Source organism: Eschscholzia californica, unplaced genomic scaffold (genome assembly GCF_041429995.1).
Source record: "Eschscholzia californica isolate CP2 unplaced genomic scaffold, dmEscCali1.0.p SCAF_5, whole genome shotgun sequence".
Classification (NCBI taxonomy): Eukaryota; Viridiplantae; Streptophyta; class Magnoliopsida; order Ranunculales; family Papaveraceae; genus Eschscholzia; species Eschscholzia californica.
The window spans coordinates 19,816,918-19,839,407 of NW_028238472.1; the positions used below are offsets into that span (position 1 = coordinate 19,816,918).

General features: G+C 35.7%; 1 protein-coding gene across 3 annotated transcripts; it reads right to left on the reverse strand.

Moving 5' to 3' along the window:
- Positions 1-3,229: 3,229 nt before the first annotated feature.
- Positions 3,230-13,479, reverse strand: LOC147537702 (calmodulin-binding transcription activator 3-like). 3 transcript variants are annotated; one of them, XM_086640392.1, is made up of 14 exons: positions 12,987-13,479; positions 12,701-12,794; positions 11,397-11,516; positions 10,465-10,580; positions 10,188-10,276; positions 8,915-8,957; positions 8,363-8,471; positions 8,056-8,181; positions 7,717-7,976; positions 6,143-6,685; positions 5,313-5,992; positions 4,408-4,987; positions 3,834-4,154; positions 3,230-3,529 (listed from the first exon to the last, which is right to left on the reverse strand). In XM_086640392.1, the coding sequence occupies exons 2-14, from the start codon at positions 12,741-12,743 to the stop codon at positions 3,416-3,418; spliced, it is 3,144 nt and encodes a 1,047-aa protein (XP_086496518.1). In that variant the 5' UTR covers positions 12,744-12,794; positions 12,987-13,479; the 3' UTR covers positions 3,230-3,415. The 3 variants fall into 3 exon arrangements, with proteins under 3 accessions (XP_086496518.1, XP_086496521.1, XP_086496519.1); XM_086640395.1 differs by lacking the exon at positions 10,188-10,276 and having other exon boundaries at positions 12,987-13,170; XM_086640393.1 differs by lacking the exon at positions 10,188-10,276 and having other exon boundaries at positions 12,701-13,178.
- Between the last annotated feature and the right edge of the window lie 9,011 nt (positions 13,480-22,490).

Here is a 22,490-nt window from a genome sequence, read left to right on the forward strand (position 1 = left end):
AAGAGAAAGATCGCAATAAAGAGCATCTCCAGTGCAAAACTCAATTGAGATCTTAAGATGATGTGGAAGCATTTAATTTTGAGATGTCTCAATTACAAACTCTATCTTTGAGGTCTCTTTTGAGAGTCTTAAGTGTCCTAGTCATCAAATTTAATTTTCGGATCAATAAAAAGCTTTTATTTTTTAACCACTTTTTCCTATTAAGTGTATGTGTGACATGTATAACTATTAGAGTTTTTTTTTAGTGTTGCATTGGATAACCCCTTAAATTAGAGACACTCAATTTAGTCATATAGGAAAGAGAATCTCAATTGAGAGACATAAGTCAATCCATCTTTCCCATGTGAAAGAAAATCCATCTTTCCCATGTGAAAGAATATCAGTAATTTCATATGTGAATTGGAAGTTTGAGCGTTTGATTGGGTAGTAGGAAGTACCTTTAGAAAATCTAACGCCACCCCTTTGTTAATCATAAAATTCGAAAGTCCAAATCAGTTTCAGCCTTCAACTCTAACCCTCATCACTGTTAGGGCTTCGCCTTCTCAACCCGATTAGGGTTTTACTAGAGAAATGCAATAATTAAGACCAATAATGTTAGTCGGCAGTACTGTCAAATTGCAATTACTTAGTAAATCATCATCATCATCATCATAATCAGAGGCAACTTATATAAAAAAAATTCCAAGCAAATTTGATGATTTTAAATCAAGATGCAAGGTAAGTATCTAATCAGATCATGCACTAAAACTGAAATCAACCAGATCATGTACTCAAATCATGTACTAAACCTGAATCCAACTTTCATCTTCTCAACTTAAATCACGTACTCAAATCAAGAATCAAGGGATTTGGGTAAGAAAACTAGAATGGACGATTTCTTCGACGCTTTCTCCGGCTATAGAGAAACGCAACTGTTTCTTTTAGAGGGAGAGAGTCACAAGAGAACGAAGGAGTTGTCTTTAGAGAGAAAACTAGAATGGATGATTTCTTCGACACTTCCTCCTTCACTGTCTAGTTTCTTGCTTGTATCTGATAAATTCTCTATGAATCTTCATGAATTCAAAGATTCCACCACCATCTGTATATCTTTCTTTTTCCCCCATTGATAAATCAGGAGGCAGAATAAGAGAATCAGAGTAGAAAGTGTTTTGAGAGAGAGAGAGCCAGAGACGCGTGAGAGCACGGAGGAGAGAGTGTATGTTTTGTTTTGAGGATGGGAAAACTGTTTTCCCATCTTTTGTGTGGGAAAATCTTTGGACCTAATTTCCGACCTTTTTTTCCAATGAAAAACGACTTTCTCATCCTTTTAGTCTTACCAAACAGTGGAAAATCGATTTTCCTACTTCGTAGGAAAATCAATTTTCCCAACCTGTTTTCCTACATATCAAACGGACCCTAAATCCATAAGATAAGGGTTGACAAATGGAAGAGAGGATGTTAGTGTTCTCCATAGTTATATAATTATATTGGAAATTGTCGGTTAGGAGGGGGTGAGAAAAAAATAGGAACTTACGGAAGATACTATTGTCGGTTAATAGGGGGTGAGAAAAAATAGAAACTGTTAAATACTTTCTCCTTCTCAAAATTAATGACCTATTTTGAAATCTCAATTTTTAAAGGGAACATCATTAGAGCATCTCCAATGCAAAACTCATAAAAATCTCTATTCATCTTACGTGTCAAGTTCCAATTGAGATTCTCACTCTTAGGTGGCCTTAATAGAGATCCTCAATTTTTTTTTCTCCAATGCAAAACTCTAAACGTATCTTATTTACTTATGTGGCACAGTTATTTTTGTCAATAAATAATTAGTTATTTTAGAAAATATAGATGACTAGATTTCTATTGGTTGAAAATCAAATATTGATGAGTTAGACAATTAGAGATATCTCAAGAGGACACTCTATTTCTAGAGTGTCCTCTTGAGATATCTCTATTCCACCCTCGACACGTCATCTTAGAGATCCAAATAGAGTGTTGCATTGGAGAGGAGTTTTAAGAAAAAACCCTAAAAATCTTAGGTGGCACTCAGAGTTTCTAAGATTGAGTGTTGCATTGGAGATGCTCTTAATTAGAGTTTGACTTTCAAAAATAACATGATTTCTAATTGTACCCTCAATAACTTTTTTACAATACAATGAAAAAGTTTAACTTACTTTTAAGTTGTCATTAAATTTACAGTAATAGGTACTATTAGAAAAAAGCGAAAAGTTTTTTTTTTTTTAGAAATGGAACAACTCAAAAAGGAAATTAGGTCATTCAATTTAGGTCGGTTGAACTACATGGAAAATACTATATGAGGGAATTGCATCCGTGATGTGAAAACTTCATGCTCTTAAATAGAAACCTTAGATTCTATAGTTCTTGAGAAAAGAAACACCCACAAAAATCTTATGAACAGTTCTCATATGGATCCTTGTTTATGTCCAGTGTCTTGTTTGGTTCTTAATTTTTTGTTAAATGTAACTTCGGCCTCATATTTTAAGTTACTTTCATCTTTTTCGAAGTTACTCTGATCTTTTATTATGTTTCATCTCTATTATTTATGTCAACCACATCTTAGTGCAGTAGTTCAACCTTGGCTCCAAAAATCCAGAGGTAACACGTTTGAATCTCACTGGGGGTGGAAATCTATGATTCATTGAAAATGGGTTCTGAAGGGTATAAAATAGTGGTAGCTAGTTTGTACGTCTGTCAATTGTATTCATGTAATCTTATTGTTTCAAAAGCCAACTCTATGATTTCTCTCTGACCCATACTGAGAATATGCTTCTTTATTAAACAACAAAATTTTTATTTTTTGAGAGAGAAAAACACTTTCTAATTAATAGGTAATTCCATTATAAGATATAATACCTAATTATCCATTAATATGTTACTATTAATTATAATCCGGTCAAGTTTGTGATCCACAGACTCATCAGAAAAAACCGAACCGGACATGAAGACCAATTCAATCAAAAAAAGGCCGACCATTCTAAACCGGGGTTTTTTTGTCCGGTCTGGTTCGATTTTCACCGGCCTTTCGATTTCACGGTCTTTACTTTTACCCCTAGTTACCCAACCATCAGCAGCTTTCGCTAATAGACCATGGCACGCGAAGTCATAACAGTTGAAGGAACTACGAGGCTAGTAACTCAACCATCAGCAGAATCCCGTTAGCATTAGTCTTAAAGACACCAAAGCCAAAGAGGCCTAATAGAATTGCAGGGTGCACGAGCTAAACCTCTATATAATACTGTATAAATTGATTGGCACAGTTCTGCTATTTTGAAAGGTGGTTCTGATAGAGAATTTTACAAGTTCATAGACAACTATACTGTATAAATTATACTAAAAACCTGCAAGTGCACTGAAACAGCCAGTAACACAAGCAAAAGACAGTAATGGGTTTAAATATGCAGCAGATGAAAACCTATCGAAGCGTCGACATGAAGTTATCATCACCGATCAGCGCTTCGAGGTCAAACATATCATCATCGTCATACACTGCTTCTTCTGAGGTGTTCTGATCCATATCGCTCACGACCTACAAAAAATTACAAAGGAACGCAACTAAAGAATAAAATTTCTGTTTCAATGGAAATCTCGGTTAGTCCCGGTTTCGGTTGGTGCGGAAATTTTACAAAGGTCCAGAAGAAGGCAGAAACTGTGTTTAGGAAAGTTAACAAAAAAAGAGAATTTTATTCATGGATTCCTTCGTAAAAATTGCCAAAAAATGCCCTCTGTCGATTTTTGCAAGAACAAAAGACTTGGAAACTTTAATTTTACAAAAACACATTAAGATGGGTCTTGTAATAAAAATTGCTTTAAACTAGAAAGAATTTGAATACCTTAGATTCGTGGATCTCCGTTACAACAGTCAGCAGCCTACGATATTGATCTCTTGCTTCTGGATACTGAACCATGGATTTTACCCTATTAAGTGCCTTCTGCACTCTTTCCTCAGTCTGTTTTTTACCGTCTTTCACAAAATCATAATCATCTTCTTTTGAGGGTGTGCTTGTTGTGGGTACCCCTGGAAGAGATTCCTTTCGGAATCCACGAAAACCATTCCCTTTCCGTCTCCAGCGTAAGACAACTTTCTCAACAATTCCTACTGACCATACGATCGATTTGTAATGTTTCCTAACCTGGTGCCCTCGTACATGAGCCTATTCACCACCCAATTTGGTATCAATATTTATGGACAGGAAGTTGGGAATACCACAAATAAATAAATTTGTAATCAAGATTGAGACTACGACCAGGTTGTGGTGTTCAGGCAGCTGCCACCGCCAGCACATTAAAAAGTTGTGCATGTGGTGTGCAACACACACCAGAGCCCCTTAACAGGCCACGCTAATTTGCCAACCTCTAATTAAAGATGAAGGTTGTGAAGGTAATAGGTAAAGAATAGAAATGTACCTGAATCATCACAATCCGCTGTCGGGTAAGCAAAAATTCTTTTCTTCCCTTCCAACCACGAAATTTATTCTGTATCCGTATTGCAGCTGCTGTCACAGGCTCATCATGTTGGCCTTGCCTGTTTTTTTTCATGGAAATAAGTGAAAGGGCTCTCTCATCTGACATTCTTATTTTATCATCACTGATTTCGGTGAACTGCTTCTTTTGGAAAGACTGAACTCTTAAGACTTGGTGAATTCGTGCAGCAGCTTGAGTTGCATTACAAACAGCAGTTAGTGAATCCTTCAATGAAACATCTGGAACATCAACGCTGTTGATTGGCGTGGGGCTACGTTCTGTAATGGCTTGAATAGCTTTGACTCTGGAAGTTTCTGGAAACTCGGTTTCTTTTCTATCCTTCACCGTAAGAGTAGATAGATGTGTGGTCAATGAACATTCTGCTAAGTAGCCTGCAATCCCTTTGTGTCCATTTGAAGAACCAAGGTCCGCGGGTGTTCTACCAGCAGGAAATTTGGGACTTGGGTCCGTTAATAAACCAGGAGCAGCACCCAGAGACACAAGAACACCAACTGTTCGCTCCCTGTCAATAGTACAGTTGAGGAATAAAGAGTGAATAAGAAAACATGTATCTCAAAATGTGCATTTAAAAATAAATTTGTCAGGACTCATTAATTAAGGAAAAATGGCCAAAACTCCCTAGCCTAGGTGAAAGTTTTTTCGTCAAAAAGGATAAATAAATTCTTTTTAGGCTTTGGCTCCTTCTAAAGGTTCACATAGTAAGGTTTGCACATATTCTGCACAGAAACGCCTAGGGATCCCACTCCTTAGAAGTATTAATTATCACTAAACTAGAAAAAGAACCCTAATTATACAGAACAATAGGAACTAGTTTTCAGTAGACTTACTGGCCACAAAAAGCTGCCCAGTGAAGCGCAGTCCATCCATTAACATCACGAAAGTTGATACTAACACCTGAAGTTATCGTTGGTTCGAAAGCCCAATCATAACCAAGAGCTGCTGCTAAATGCAGCACGCCTTGACCTTCTTCATCTAACACAGTAGGACCTTTACCACCTTCAATTACTTTCTGAAGAAGCCATGCATGAAGCTTCTCTTTTAGCATCCTTTGGAGCAACAGCTCCTTTGCGTTGCCAGGGGAAAACTCTTCCTCTGAAGTAATTGATACTATCTTCACCCACTCATCATCGTCTTCTTTCGTCGGCGAACTTGTCTTACCGTCTCTACAAGGTTTTTCGGAATCACAGCTGTAGAGAGATACAGATTCAAGAGATAATAACTTCCCAAGTCGTATATGAAGAAACATATCACTGATAGTGCGATTGGCCATGTTAGAATCTTGAAGAGGGTCGACTTGGAACTCAAATTCTCTGACTTCACTGCAAGCCAACCTGTTGGATAACGTTACGTAAAAAGGGACCCTCCCAGCTGCATGTATTGGAGCACAACAAAGAAGAACACCTTCTCTTAAAACCTCAGCTGGAACCTCCATTTCCCCAAACATGCATGACCATTTAAACTTCCTGACATCTTGTTGATTTTTTAAGAAAGTTCCAGTAATCAAAACCTGTTCGAGTCAAGATCGAAATATGGAAAACCATGAAAATCAGTAAATATTTCTACTGCTAGCAGTGACCCTACTTATTCTATTGATGTGATGATCCAACTTATTAGCTTAAAGCAGAAGAGGATGAAAATTAGATTTGGACGTCCATACCTTAGCTTTGGAGCTTGCATATGCCCAATTTGGTGAGAAGTCAATGATGCTGAAGAGCTGGTCTTGCGCGAGTGACGGACTCAACAAGTAGGCATCCAAGTCCAATTGAGGAGATATGCTCGCCTCATCAACTACACGTTCACTTTCGGCAGCACTCCAGTAGAACCTAGAGCTAGACTTTATATGTGAATCATCTACCTCTCCAAGTTCTTTACTCATCCATCGGTTGAAGCTGTCAGCTCTAGAGCTTTCTAGTAGTGGTTGCTTTGCAACGGAAGGTTGATCTAAAGTTCCATCTTCTGTGAGATTGTTCTCTAGAAATGATTTTACAAGACTCCCAAATTCCACGTCTAAAAGCTGCTGCATCTGAAGATCATTTTGCAGAGGATGCCCATCTTTTTGTGCAAGGTGCGTATCCAAGGGCTCAAGAGCAGTAATATAATGACTGTTTGGTTCATTAAATCGACCATAACTAGAGTGTATGTGCAAGTTTTGTTCCATTGACCACTTAGGTATGTATGGAGAATCCTCTTCTGCAGCAATCTGATAGCAACCCGTTGAGTAAGAATCAGGACAAAATATATGAAATTTTTGTGGAAAATACGGAAAAGAAAACATACTGAAAAATCGCATTCGACCTATAAGAAAAACTCGAAGGCAGGTAAAAAAAACTTATCAAGCACCTAACCAAAAGAAAAATAACCAGATTATTTAGAACCAAGCATCATAGAAAACTAATGTGCGCACACTTAATTTAGAATAGAGGATGATTTGCCATAGGGCAGCGTCCCTATATATAGGAGGACAAGCCTCTTCATTAAGTTCTTGTAATAGTAGAAACATAAACCCTAATATATATATATAATTGACAATCCTTGTCTAAAAAGTAGAGCTCACTACTAATCAAAACTCTAATTAATTAAACTAGCAGGAGTAATCCAAACAGAAAGGGTGTAATAGACCAACTTAAAGTTCTTTGTATTTTCTAATACTTTCCCTAGCTACAGCTCTATCCCGGCGGCTAGCTAGCCTGTCATCAGGGAGTCTTGTACTACTTTTTCTTTCTAATATTCATTTGGAGTTTCAAAAAAGTTAACAGGAAAAAGAAACGAATAAAGGGAACGTAAGATTCTCCAGATGACATGGGCACATGGCATGTGTAACTTATTGGGTTTGTGCACCCACGCCATTATTGGAATCAGAGCAACCACGTAGCTCAACCGTTAGTCAAACAGGAACATGCCGTATAGCTTATTACGTTTTAGGATCTAAATAGGAGTAAAGCAGTGTCAGTACAAGAGCACCAAATATTATAGAATTACTAGGTTGGTCCATGTCATGGACATGATGAAATCAACTATTACTGCCAATACTTTTACGGTGTGTCAACCAAAGCATTTCATGTCTGCCAAAGTTTTGGACTTTTTTGCATTTACTTTCAGTAATTAGTCGTAATATCATGTAGAATTAAGTAAGATTTGCAAGTATATGCCTGTCTATTAGCCATTTTAATTTCTTGTTTAACAGAACATATCCAAATTAAAAGTAAAGAGTGGAAGATCCGAAAGGAAGACCTCATGGTTTTTGTTGAGTTTATCGGAAGAACGTTGCCCAGGAATCATGCTTCCTTGCTTAGGGATCGCCTCCAAGGTATTATTTTGTATTGAAGAAACTGGAGGTCCAAAACTAGGACTCTGTTTTGCGTCCCCTCGACGAGATATCAAGTCAAGCTCAAAATTTAACCCTGAGCTGTTATAATCTCTACCCCCATAATCTTGAGCTAGAGGAATAAAATTCAGTTCAGGAACAGCTGGCTGATTTCCACGAAAAGCATCTGCAAATACATCCAGTTAAGCACAAGCAATTAATACACCTTGTTAAACAACTAGTAGAAGATGAAAACTGCTGCTTACATTGGTTATTAGGAGAAGAAATATGGTAATTGGGGTTGAAAGCTCCAGTATTCATCTGATTCTCCACAATCTCGGACTGTGATAACTCGGGAAAAGTGCGGTATGCAGAGTTTGCTTGATGAGGTTCTGTAGCAAGAAAAAATTAGTTAACACTAATAAGATGGACCACTTGACTGGAGTTTAAAGAAAACTGATATGTGGACAGTCCACTCTAGATCAATTATGACCCTGTTGCATCAATAATCTGGATTTTTATTTCGTCTATGGAAAAAATACTATAACTTGACCATAAGTGCAAGAAACGTACCAGATTCAATGTCATCATAGTCCGATGTCTGAGCACTGTTCCCGCAACTAGAAGACACTGGACTAGCGGTCTTGGAATCGCTAGGGAAGCTAAAGCTTGTTTTATTCCCCTAAGACATAAGACATATTTGTGTTAAGATTGAAATTAAAAATATTACAATGATGTTATATTGCTCTCTGTCCTCTTAGACTGAAATCAATGACTATGCAAACAGAAAATGCAATCACTATTTTGATCATTACTTTTGTGATTAACCTCTCACGAATGGATCAATTGTGTAAGATCCAATTAGGTACCTAGCATCATTTCTTTCGTGTTTCTCTGTCAAGAGTTGATGCCATAAAAAATATGCTTGACCAACGAAGCATTTGCTTGGTAAAAATACTCAAAATAAATCTTGTTCGAACTGTTATGAACTCATACGCAAACTAAAAGAATGGAAGAAAAGTTACATATTATAGATATTTAGTGCTCAATGTTACTTAAATAGATGAGAGATCTAATTCTGCAATGAGAAGTAACTATAGATGATTAAAATGGGGAAGAGCTAACCTTCACTTCGAGGTAGTGGACAAGTACGATATGCATTTGATTCCTGCAGCATAGAAAGCACATTAGAAATAAAATGGATATTGTGCCCATCAGGTGGGATTCATTGGTGTAAACAAAACTAAGATAACTGGTGTACAGTTCGCTTCATGGTTATGACATTTAACCGGATGCAAGAAAGACCATTAACTTACCTTTATCTCAAACAGAGTAACTAAGTTTTTTATTCGGTAATTTTATATTAGCAATTATCCTCACAAATTTGACAAGTGCGATATTTCTTAGTTGGTGTTGATTTATAACTCTCCTCCATTCAAGGTCTATTTGGTAGAAAGGATTTGTAGACAATGGGAAAGTCACACATGGGTGTACCCATCAACGGATTCAAGCACTCTAGTATCAACTATGCTTTGTGGCGCTTGCCATGATGCTTCTTTTTGAAACTAGAGTGAAGCTTAAAGAGTGAAAGCACTTTTGGCAATGTCTTTTTAGCATTAGGGAATCGGTAGGTGCTATTTTGTGCAGCATTTAAGGAGTTTTGGGAAGCACTTGGCACAGCAATTGCACGGGCACCTGCGACAATCCATTCGTGTGGACTAGGCTGCATTTGTTTGGATACTTTTCGCATTCACATTTGATGAAGCTTCTGTAAAACTTTTGGTGGTGCTTCTGTAGAAACATCAGATAGTGTACGCAAAGCTAAAAGTGGATACAAGAGCACGGCTGAGTTATACAACAGTACCACTTGATTTTCGACCAAAAAAGTAAAGAAAAGTGGCTGCACAAACGTCATCATAAGTATCACAAGAGTGTCACTGATAATATTGCAAAATTGTCACTGGACGAATGGAAGTGCTTCCAGACACATCAAAGCCCATGCATAATGGTAGTGGAAGCATTACAAAGTGCAAATTAAAGCTTCAAGCCTTCAACCATTTGAAGTGAAGAACATTGCTTGCTAAGAAGTGTTGCGAACGTAGATCATATGAATCCATTAACAAAACTAACTCATCTCTTGACTCCCTAATCCACAATCCTTCCTAGCTACCTGACTCACAATGCTAAGCTTAATATGCTTCCTATTGCCTATGCGGCATCACAATATTCACTATGAGAAACCAACCCGACTGGCATCAGAATTTACTATATAAAGAGAAAGAAAAGCAAAAGCACCTATGGGATGAAATGAAGTAAATAAAATGTAGAAAAACAAGCTTATAGGTTCCAAAAGAGATACTACTATCCTAGTAAGCATTAACTTGCTTTTTATACTCACTCTTCGAGCATCCAATAAACACGTCTTTGGAAGTTTTCGTTCTCTTCTCCATGAGCATAGTAGCAATGTAGTACATCAACACTTCCAGCCTAAATTTGTACACATCAACTAAAGTGTTATTAATATGATATCCAATAAGTAAGATTGCAGGCTGAATCATGGACGGCAATAAAACCTTCTGGTATTCTAGGTTACACACTTGCATACATTTCATATAAGTAGAAAGAAAAATGCATTCATAGGACGTCCACAAAAAAGAAAAGAGGTTGCATCTTACCTTTAGCTTCTCATGTGCTTCCTTCACTGTTTTACCGTCTCTTTTCTTCCTCCAATTATGGCCATCCTTTCTGAAATATCTCAGTACTTTCCGATCAAAAAGGAAAAGTGAACCACCTAGGGAGAAAATAATTTAATTTAAGACAGGTTTGTAAGTGTATATTCAAAATGAAGGTCGCACAACTCAAAAGAATTCTCACGCAATCAGAACAAGAAGAATTTTTGTTTTCCAAGTCATCTCCCATTATTGTCAGTGGTCATATTGAACTACTTAAGAGCTCATCAAAATTTATTTCTTGAAGTCATAGTCTTCTCTAACTCTCTACATTTGAAGCACAGTCACACTATAACAATCTTTTACTTTATTTAGGCTCATAAATTCAAGAAAGCATCAATAACTCCAAAAAAACAATAGTATCTATGACAACCGAGTCATACTTCGGTTCTTGGATTAGAACTTATAAACAGGTGCAAACATAAGTAAATTCTTTTTACTATGATCTGGATACTTATTCCATTGGCAATCGCATGGGCTATTTGGAAAGGAAAAAATCTGGATACTTAAGGACTGGGAAGATATAAGCACAGTCCAAACATAAGGCAAACAAAGAGATCTGGATACTCATTAGCAATCATGTGGGCTATCTGGAAAGAAAGGAATGGGAAGCCACTCAAAGATTCCAATGCTAATAGCAGCTTGCAAGTGGAAGACATCCTCGCCCTATTTTTTCACTGGATGACTGGAGTCAGAATATCCCTTTGGCAAAGGTTACTATGATGTTGTGTCTAAGTGGGATGAATTGATGTAACATTTTCCTTTCATGTTTTTAACTCTTTGTAAATCCTTTTTCTCTCAATATTAATTCAAATTTTTCAAAAAGAAAAAAAAACACAAGTAAAAGTAAAGGTAATAGTTGCTTAATTAAATCATACTAGGTGGCTTATTTGGAGGCTCTGGAGCAATCTGAAACTTCTGATGATGTTGAAGGATTTCACAAATTTCAAGAGGGCGCAACCATCGAGTTTGTGCTTCAGCAAGTATCTGATCAAGATCTACATGTACAAGTCAATCAACAAGAAAATTAAATACACATAATGAATATCAGGCTCATAGTTTACATTTAGAATCACAATTATATGATCTTCTCTGGTCGATCAAATCTTCAGTTAAGTGGTTCCATTCGATAACAATTTGGCGCTCCCACTGCTTTTTCCTTAACGAGAACTAGCGTAATATTGTTCATAGGTCATCCTCCTTTACTGACTACATCTTCAACAAAGATCTAAGGCATTATCTATCTTATAATTTTTTCTATGAAACAGAATCAAGCTAATAAGGTAGATTTAGCATCTGTTTTGCTTCTTTCAAGTTATTTCGTTGTACTATGAAGCAGATGGATACTACTATCTATAGTTGTCTGTTGCAGATCAGAAACTAAGTATCCTTCTTCGGCAGAAGTCGATTGATAAACTAAATGAAAATATCCAACCATCTTTTCCTTATTATCGAATTTGTGGACTCGTTAAAAGCATTGACAAAAAAAAAACTAACATCTTCATCTCTTAGTAAGCCTACTAATGGGCAAAAGACAGCTATTTAAATGTACAAGTGACACTATATCCTCTGAAGCTTCGGGTTTCATACAGATCCAGAAAGGCAGATGGTATGAATGGAGATTACAATATAAAGAAACATCATGTATTGTCGTGATTGTTAACAATCCACCTCATTGGCAATAAAGGACTCAAGATCATCATTACCCACCATCGCACGATCTTCAACAAACGAGTTATCTTTATACCACAATACTAACTGTCTGTTGTTTTCTTCATCTTATAAGCATGAAGTTTATTCTTTACCTAATTTAAATTGTCTTTTTGCTTAACTAACTCCCAATGATTTGTGTGTTTATGGATGGGACTTGGGAGGGTGTGGGGTTCTATGTATGAAGCAGCTAATTTATAAGATATCTTTTGCTTAAGTAACTTCTAAAGTTCCAAGTAACCTCAAACTCAAAGGTTTTGCCTTTTCAGTATTTCAATAGCTTCAAGTAGAAGTGATTTAGTATTTCCAATGTCTCATTCAGAGTTGACAGAAGTGAAATCAATTGAAAAATTTTTAGTAAAGAGCAACTAATTCATTGATTCAACCTAGTAGAAGAATAAGAACATACAAAAATAGATCCAATAAGCTCAGACAAAATTCAGCAAAAAAAATATTGAGTTAGAATTCTTACCTAACTTGTTACCCAGACTGTACCTCCTACTAGTCTCCGCCATGAACGACTGATTGGAAGAAAACTAACTATATCACGGACAGAAATAAAAACCCTAAAACATATAAAGGTTCATTTTTTTAGTACTCCAACTTCGAACCCTAATCCCTAACTATTTAGATGATAATAATTGAAATCAAAATCCGAATTCGTTTAATTGGACCAAGACTTGTAGAGAATAAGTGGTAGAATCAGAAAGAGAGAAAACGGAGGAGAGAGAGAGGGGGGGAAGTGAGTATGAACGCACCGAAACGAAATTTCACAGGAAATAAGGGAGGAATTAAAGAGTAAAAATGGAGACTTTAAACAGAAGTTCTGGAATCCAACTTTGACGAGTGTTTGATACTCCTCTCTTCACAAAGGGGAAGTCTTGACTCCCGAGCCGTCTTAGCTCAGCCAAACTGTTACCTCCCCTAGGTTTGAGCTACTCCACCTAGACAGTACGATGCAATCATTCATTAAAGAAAGAAAGGTTGTTTCTCAAATGGCACCCTAGTTTATGACCAGCTTCCCGCCTAACCCCTTAATTTATCGACAATACTCAGATGACTCTCTTTTTGGAGTTACCGTCGATGGTCAGTTAAAGTCAGATTTTCTATGACAAAGTTACCCTTCTTTTAATAATTCCTTCACATCAACTCTCTTTTTCTCTCTCTTTAAAAATGTTTTCTCTCTTAATTCTCTTACCTTGATTTTATCCCTCTAGAACTTCACCATAAAACTTCACCAGCAGGTACTTTAGGGATTGAAAGGAGGGTACTTCATACTAATATTAAATGTGAGTATTCTAAAACATGGCAAGTGATTTTTGTTTGATTAATGTGTTTGAGATTTGGGTACTTCATACTAATAGCAAGTGATTTCATAGGGGAACAACGGTATAAATCAGTTAGTGTTTCAAATAATACCAAAAGATTTGAGATGAGGTCTGGTTGGGGGTTAAAAGAGGTCTAGATCTGGAAGACCATAAGGATGAAGAATCTCACTAATTGTGTTTGCTTGGCTAATACCCAATTTATTAGCCCTGAATTTATCTTTACCACCATCACCGACAACTCCACCACCACCACTATTGTTGTTGCCGAGGCTACCACCATTGGTGATGAATGAATTTATGGCATAAAATATTTTTCTTTCTCTCAAACTCTATCTTTCTCTCAAACTCTATCTTTCTCCCTCTTGGTACTAGGTCGAGCGAGTTTCTCAACGGAGAGGGGTTTTCAAGTTTAAGTTACTAGTAGTAGATATGATCGAATCTATTACTATCTATTATTTCTCGTCGCGATTATCTCTTACTGATCTGCAGATTTTCGATATGACCTTCCCCGATTTGATTTCAAAAAGTGAAGATTAAAGAGAGGAAAATTTTTCTGTACAGATTCGTTCTTAAGGCTTAATGGTGTCTCCTTCAATCTTATTTTAGGTTTCTTTTCATCATGAGAACTAGAGAATAAGCAAGTGATTTGTGTTTATCTATATGTTGTGATTAAATGAATCATTGATCAAGTGAAGTTCTCGGTTAAGAATCGTGGATCTGATCTAATACTTTTTGGTTCGAAGTTAGTAAAGCGTTGGAGCTTAATACTTCTACCCTACCTCAACTGCTCAGAGTTTGCTTGACATAACCCTAGAAGCAACAGTTTCATCAATTGTATATGTTGAATAATTGATAAATAACCATCAGGAAATGTTGTTCTTAATATAGAATGAATGGTCTCTTTACTGTGATTTGTCACTATATTTGATGAATAACCATCAAGATTGATCTTCATTTCAAAAATACCCTCCATTCACATATTCCCGATGTTACTATAATTGATGAATAACCATCATATATGTTCTTAAAATATAATAAATGGTCTCCTTACTGTGTATCAATGGTTTTAGTAGGTTTGTGCAAGTTTTGATAGAGTTGGCAATCAATGTATAGATCGTTAGAAGATCGAAAGCAAATAAAGCAATAATGATTTTGTTCAGAAATTGAATCTTCGAAGATTTCAAAATGATTGGGGAAGTGATAAGTAATGGCGTGGAAAGACAAACGAATGAAGGCTTAAGAGAAATTTTGAAGAAGAAATGAATGGAAGTAAACTTGTTTCACAAGGGAATGAAAGTGGGAACCATGTTTTTGTATGAGATTGGCTTTCCGGCTAATGAAAATATTAGAAATAAAGAGAAAGGGAGTTTTAGAAGAGAAATAAAGGTGATGTGAAAGAATTAAATGGAAAGTATTTCTATAAAGTCTTAAAGAATTAGGGGGGCATCTGGATATTTTTGATAAACTGGGAGGTTAGGCAGGAAGTTGATCATAAACTAGCGGGTCATTTGAGAAATAAAATAGACGTCCCATATTACTGCTATAGTCTCCCTTCCAAAGGGAAAAGAATTTGAAGGACTCATGTGTAAAATAAGGCGCCTACAACAATAAATTTTGGAGTTGGCCCCCAATATTGTTAAGCGTTCCGAATTGGTCCCTTTTTTCCGTTACCATCATATCTTTTGTTAGATTTTATTTAGCTTTTCTATTTTACCCTTTCACTAAATGACATAGTCATTACAATTGTGTTTTTAGCACGTCAATGATTTCTCACTCCAATTCGTACCTTTTTTTTTTTGTTCATCTCGTGCTTCATTGAAAACATTATTCATCTCTAATTAAAAACAAGTCTAGAGAAGGAATTCTGCACATAAATACACAATGCAAAAGATCAGGTTCAACAAATTCAGATATTTGTAGGGTTAGCCTATTGCCAATAGATTTACCAATTCCTTCCTTTACATGGAAAATAGTGTTAGCCTCCAAACTAGAACTAAGTGCATCCACAATCCAATTACAATTGTGAATGATTAAACATTTATATAATAAGAGTTATATGGGTCGAAATTCGTCATCAATAGCGCTCCTAAAAATCTACGGTTACGAGGTCTACGTGTTCACCAAGCCCACAAAGTAAATGACAAATGAGTTCGACCCGCTCACCTATAGGCACCCAGAATAACTAGTTTTACCTCTATTCAAGTAGACAACTAACGCAAGATATCAGCATACTCGTTGAAGATGCTTTATTGTCGTTCAATATGATAGCTGACCTAGCGTTACCACTACTAGAAATGACAAGCTACCAAGGACAATATAAAATGGCGAGGGAAAGAGACATATGTGGGCATCCGATTCTCCATCAAATAGCCAACAACTACTATTTTCTCTCTCATATCTATCATATAGAGCAAGCATGCACATTTTTACTTTCTCTCTCATGCGGGAGATTTTATTCTCCACGGGAGAACGACTATCATACTCTTTCTATTCATCCACGCGATCTTCTTCTATGCAACATATCTTAAACGACATGTGTTACACTTTATCTCTCATACATACTTTAAACAACAAGCGTTCCACTTTATCTCCCATACATACCTTAAACGCCAGAGGTTCCACTTTATTTCTCATACATGCTTCGGACAACAAACATTCCGTTTTTTTCTTTCTTACATACTTAAGGGTTGCCCTACTTTACATACTGAAGAATGACAACCATGTTTCTCTTTTATACATAGTCACATGGGAAGTGATAGACAAGCGACTATAACTTCTCCGTCTTGGAGTAAGTCAGTCATATTCTCTCTTCAGGTAAGGCAAACATCTAATTGAGCAATCATTCTACCCATTGCTCACTCCTACTAATTTTAAGCTTTTAACTTAAGTCGAACTAACTCGTATGGATCGAGTTGCGAGCACTCCACAAGTTGCACCATACTCCGACCATCCTTCTCGACGGTAGTCTCAGATGCATCACTCTCATATTTATTATTTCTAATACAAGTTTACTGACTTGATCGTCAGAGTCTCTTTGGCTAACACCACCCTAGTGTCCCAAAGATCTTACGTCGTTGATTCTCATAAATTGACTACGAGTGACGGTCTGACTTCCAGTCAATGGTCTGATTCCTTTGATTTCTTGACTCTCGATTTCAACCCCTCACAAGAGTTTCTGGAGTTTGAAGATGGGGGGAAATGGAAGGAACCCTTTTATCTGTATAAATATAAACATTATGACCTATATGAATTTCCTAAGTAGGATGGGGATAATTAAATCTTAGTTTTTTTGCAAATATTATTCCATATTAATGAATGGTTGGATTTACCTGGACTATCGACGTACGACTTTTTTAAATATTTAACTTTTAAATATTAGGCCCGTATGGAGTTCGACTTAGTTTTGAGATGCCAAGCTAGTTTTTCTAAGGAGGCCATATTATGAACATACGCCTTATAAATGCCAAGATCACCTTGGTTTTTGAGTCCACGACTCTGTAAACAAGCATTTTAGATTTTTCTTACCATCAAAGGCTTTTGAGAAATTTCGATGCGTTTGCGAATGCCTTTCGAAATAACAAAATATTGCATCCAATGTCGGGGAATGGTCGTTGCTACCGTTGTAATACTATTGTGCGACCTACTTGTGACAAATAAGAAGATTTTAAGTTCCGATAGAAAGTTGAGCACCAAGGTAATTTTTTGTGCGAGTGGTAATCCTAACTTTCAATTTACGGGTTATCATTCTCTCAAACTTTGGATAAGAGTTTTTCGAGAAGAAAATAGTGAATATTTCACATAATTAGTCATTTATCTTGAAGAGTCGCATAATTTTTTGAGAAATAGTTTCATATTGTGAATTTTCTCAAGATTGTTGCGTCGGAAATGATGCAATCGTCTCCAACAAAAAGGCGTTTTATGACTAAACTGAGCTTAGAGGTTTGAAAACCTCCAAAAGAGGTCAAGAAGAGGAAAAGGTGAGAAGACGACTCAAAGCTCCATAGAAAAAACCCAAGAGAATAAAGAAGAAAGATGATCTCTTTGTCTAATGCTCCAATGAGGGAGAAAAGTAAGACTCGGTCTACCATTTGTAAGAACTGAAGCCGAGAAAAAAGATATACATAATTATAAAAGATCCCCCCCAAATGCAGCGAAAGTCCGAGCGTAGTCCCTTTCATGCTTTTTAAAACTGAATTATCTCTTGAGCTATAATACTCCTTCCGTCCCAAATTAAGAGTTATGTATTCTTTTTTGGTCTATCCCAAATTAAGAGTCATGTATTTTTTTGGTCTTTCCCAAATTAAGAGTCCCATTTCTTTTTATATCATATTAAATTCCTACTTTTTCCAATTGTACCCTTGTATTGGATTCTAGAGTAATTATTAGCTAATTAGAACATTTGTTAGTAGAATAACACCAAATCTAGCTCATTCCTATATAAAGCATTTTACTTTTCATAAGTGTTGAAAATCAACATTAGTTCGGTATGAGATTAATTAAGAAAGAAAACACCAAAACATAAAATACTACCAACATTTGCTACAGTAAAACTCAAGGAGAAATGAATTTTTTGAAGAAAACACATTTTTTATTTTTGAATTGAAATGTTATGGATTACATTTGCATAGTCTTTAATTCTTTAATTCTCTTATTCTTGCAATATTCGTAAGGCATTGTTCATTAAATTACGTACGGTCACATTCTAGATGAATAGGAAGATGTTCATCCTTCTCTATTGATTTTTATTCATGTACGGTATTCTATAATTATTAGACCCATCCACTTTCATTATCTTAATAATGCATTGTTGCATCGTTAGAAAATTACGATTAAAAAATTTCACAGATAATTCGTAAAAGGCATTTTCTACTGCTTGAAGTAGATCATTGATTGTATTTGGTGCTTATTGATGTTGCAGTGACTGAATTGCTCTAAAAAAATTCGATATCCAAAACGTTTAAATCTGGACTATTTGGCGGTTAACAACACAATCAGAGATCAAGTCTAGTGTTTGAGACTGCTTGAATAAACTCAACATCATCCGGGTTGATGCGGGGTTCATCGTTGTCTTGTTGGATAAAAATTGTATCCGTCAAAACATCAAGTGACCGCTTTTTTTATTGTTGACAAAACTTTTTCAATCAAGTAAGATCGAATTGTTTCTTTATTTACGGATATCATTGCTTTTATTTCTAAACTACCTGTAATTCGATTCTTACTGTTTTTCTTAGCTGCCACTTGTGAAAGGAAAAAATTCCAATTTTTCTAGGAAAACTCTTCATTACTTGCATAATCAAATCTTGGTAGCAACAACAACAAGGAACATAACTTTTGAGATGAATCTTTTGCTTTTACAAGTACGATATGAGTCTTCTACTTCTGGGAGAAGATAATACTTTTGTGATTCTTTGGTCATATAAAACCATTTTCATCAATATCTACATAGTTGTCATTTTCTAGAAAATAGGATTGGATTATTTTGATCAACCATTAACAAACAAAATCAAAGTCTTGCTTTTCTATTTTCGTTGTTCAAATATGGCTTCAAAGCATTTGAATGTGGTCTAAGCATACCTTCTTTAATTTTTCTATGAAATGTGCCTTTTGAAACATCCGAAGCGTTGGTCATAGATCAAATATTTGTTCGACGTCGTAGAAAAGTTTCCAAAACTTTGTTACGATTAATTTGAATTCTTTTACGACCAATGTTGGCAACAAACTTGTTGGATACATTAGCAATTTCTCAATTATCAAAACATTCTTGAGAACTTTTCCAAATTCGACATACTGTTTTTCTACTCATAGAAAATAATTCGGCTATACGACCAATTGTACCTCTTACTATTTCTCCATTATCACTTGCTTTCAAGAGGTGATTAAGAATTTCTTGACGTTCCTGGTTAGACAATTTTTTTCAGAACCACAATTTAGTTGTTGTGAGCGCATATTTGATGTTAGAAGAAATGGAGTGGGATTTTGGTTATCTTTTAGATAGAGGTAAGAATAATTTTATGCTTATGGACAGTAGTCTTACATAATTTCGTAGTCAAGAATGAAAATTTGTCAAAAAACAATTTTCTCAATAAATTCAATTTTTTCCACAATCGAATGAATTTTAATTTGAAATCTCAAAATTTATTTAAAGTGAAAAATAAAAATTGTCAAATTTCAAACTTAAACCAATTTTATGATTATCACAGTTTATTGTGTCTCAAATTTGGTGTTACATTTTATTGTCAATTTGTTCACTTACGGTAAGTGAAGTGAGAGAAATAATACCTACTATAGTTCCTTGAATTCCAAAAAAGATGCTAAAAATTAATATGGGTAAAAATAGAAATGCAAAAGTTGTGAAGAAAATTATATTTTCAAAGTAGGAAACTAAATATGGGACAGAGGGAGTAATATTATCTGAAATTTGACGTCCCGTGAGAAAGGCTCATTAAAAGAGAGAAATTATCTCATTTAAAAAGGTTCAAATCTATCCACCGGAATCTTGGTAATAATCTTATAAGTGCTACTCAAAAGACTTATAGGCCTTGATGATCCAAATATTGGCCACACTACCTAAATACGTCACATTTGTAACGGCTTCAAGGAAAGCACAATGTCAAACAGGTCAACTCGTGTCAAGTCATCAGCGAGGTGAATCCGAAAAAGGTCTGTCACTCAAGCCCAAAATTAGGGGATCGACACAAGTAAGGGAGGTCTGTGGAAGTGGGGTTGATACCTTAAAATTCTGAAATACGGGAAGGCAGAAGTGTGCCTAATACTTTTCCAACCTAATCCCAAATCTGATCCAAGATTCGGGACAGAAAATATCAAGTATCTAGTCCCTCGAGAAGAAACTTTCTCTACGAAATCTAAAAGATCGGCGACCCGATCTATCTAAATATAAAATATACTCAAACAAGAAATTTATCTTATCACGACTACAAAATAGTAGTTTCATCTTAAGCCGATGGATATTCATCGCCTCATCACAAAGACTCATCATCTGAAGCCGATTAAATAAGCCTATATAACACAATAGGTTCACACTAAACTGGGCAAACAATCAATTGAAGTTTCAAACTCTAGATTCAGACTTTTAACTCAACTTTTTATCTGCAAGAATGCCTTATCGACTTGAGTGTCGAAGAGAATTTTGAATTTCTTACAGGTTTTTCCTAGAATCATAGAAGCAGTTCGAAGTTAAAAGAAACATTTTTCATATCCTGAAGGATAACCTAAAGCCAAATTTAGATATCATCAGGCCTAAAGACAACTGGAGATTGAAGACCATTTGTTTTTGGAAGGAGAAAAATGTGAGAATGATTATTGTTGGCAATAACCAATTTATGGTTAAGAAAATATTTAACCATGTTCTGGATATCTGACTTTAAGGTATCCCAATTAGATCGAGAAAAGAAGAGAGACAACCATTCTAACTAGGGCAACATCAGATTTAAGCTAGCGAATAATCTGATCTCTTTCATCTTTTACAGGCCAAGTCGTCGAAGGTAATTTTACTCCTTCGAGAACAACATGTAAAAAGGGCTAGAATGACCAAAGAAATTTAAAGTTGGATGGAGGCCGCGATTTTGGAGAAATGACTAATAAAAATGGAGTAGATTTCATCGTCAATAGAATCTTCTAGTCATTCTCATTCTCGATATAAACCATTTTGTTCTGGTAGTTTCGCTTAATAGACAAAATTAAAGTATGTGGTAGTTTTATCACCTAACCGGATGAAAGAGTCTTTGGATGTTTCATAATTAGGTTTAGGTACTTGTTAATAAATCATATTCTTTTCTCGCATTATTTTTTGATTGACCTCTTAAGTATGACCAGCTTCTCGAATGACCCCCTAAATTTGCTTAAATGGCGAGATGGTTTTTGTGTTTTTATATGCATGAATTGACTAAAAAGTCAAATTTGAATTTTTCTGGTCAAGTCCTTTGTCTTTTTTTCCTTCTTTATTGCTGTTATAGTCCCATATACCTCTCTACTTTTAACTTTTATCATCTTCTTAAGTATGGTCTTTAGTTCTAGTATGGGTGAGGAAATCCCATTGCGAGTTGCTGGTTGGCTCGACTTGAGAGTTGATGCAAACACAAGTTCATTCTTGTGGACCACATACTTCTAGTTTAAAAAGTTATTTATCAACAAGAGGTTGTATCACCTCCTTCTCATATGTGAAGTGCTCATGTTGCACTATGCTCATGTTGCACAGATTTTCTTTTTGGGAGGTATCCCTTGTTTATTAAGAGGTTTAAGTCGATGCAAACATGAGGGTCAAATCAGACCGACTAGTGGACTTCGAAATTGGTTATAACCCATCGAAGGGGAAATCGAAATGTATGATTCTCAATAATCGCATAATAGATCTGTTTAGCAGACGTTGTTTTGGAAGTTTTGATGTCATATGAGTTTGTTGTTGTGACCAAGATCTTGTACAGAGCCACTTGTATCGAGTCTGATCATGTGTGAATTATGATTTGTTTTAGCGAGTAAACCTCTACTACATAATGCCTTGTATTGTGTTGTATTGTATTTCTTGTACTTGTATAACATATATGTTGTAGCATTTGCTACACTTGATTGCATATTTTTTGTGATTATGACATGTTTGATTTCGATGACGAAATCATCTTTTAGGGTGGAAGATTGTAACACCCCTAAATAACAAAACTCTTGGTCAGTTTGGTTTCGGTGAAATACTAGTGGATTTAAAAAGCCTAATCCTCTTTACTTTTGAAGAAAACATATAGAAAAGGGAGATGGTGCAACCGCTCCTTAATGAAGGAAGGATGAATAAAGAAGAAAATAGATAGAGTTCTCTAGAGAGTAAACAAGGCATGATTGTGGTCTTGAAGTCATCTAAGGCGAAAAGAGGTAGATTTCCTATCTTAATTCTTTTGTAGACTCTTTCAATTTATTCAATGATAGGTT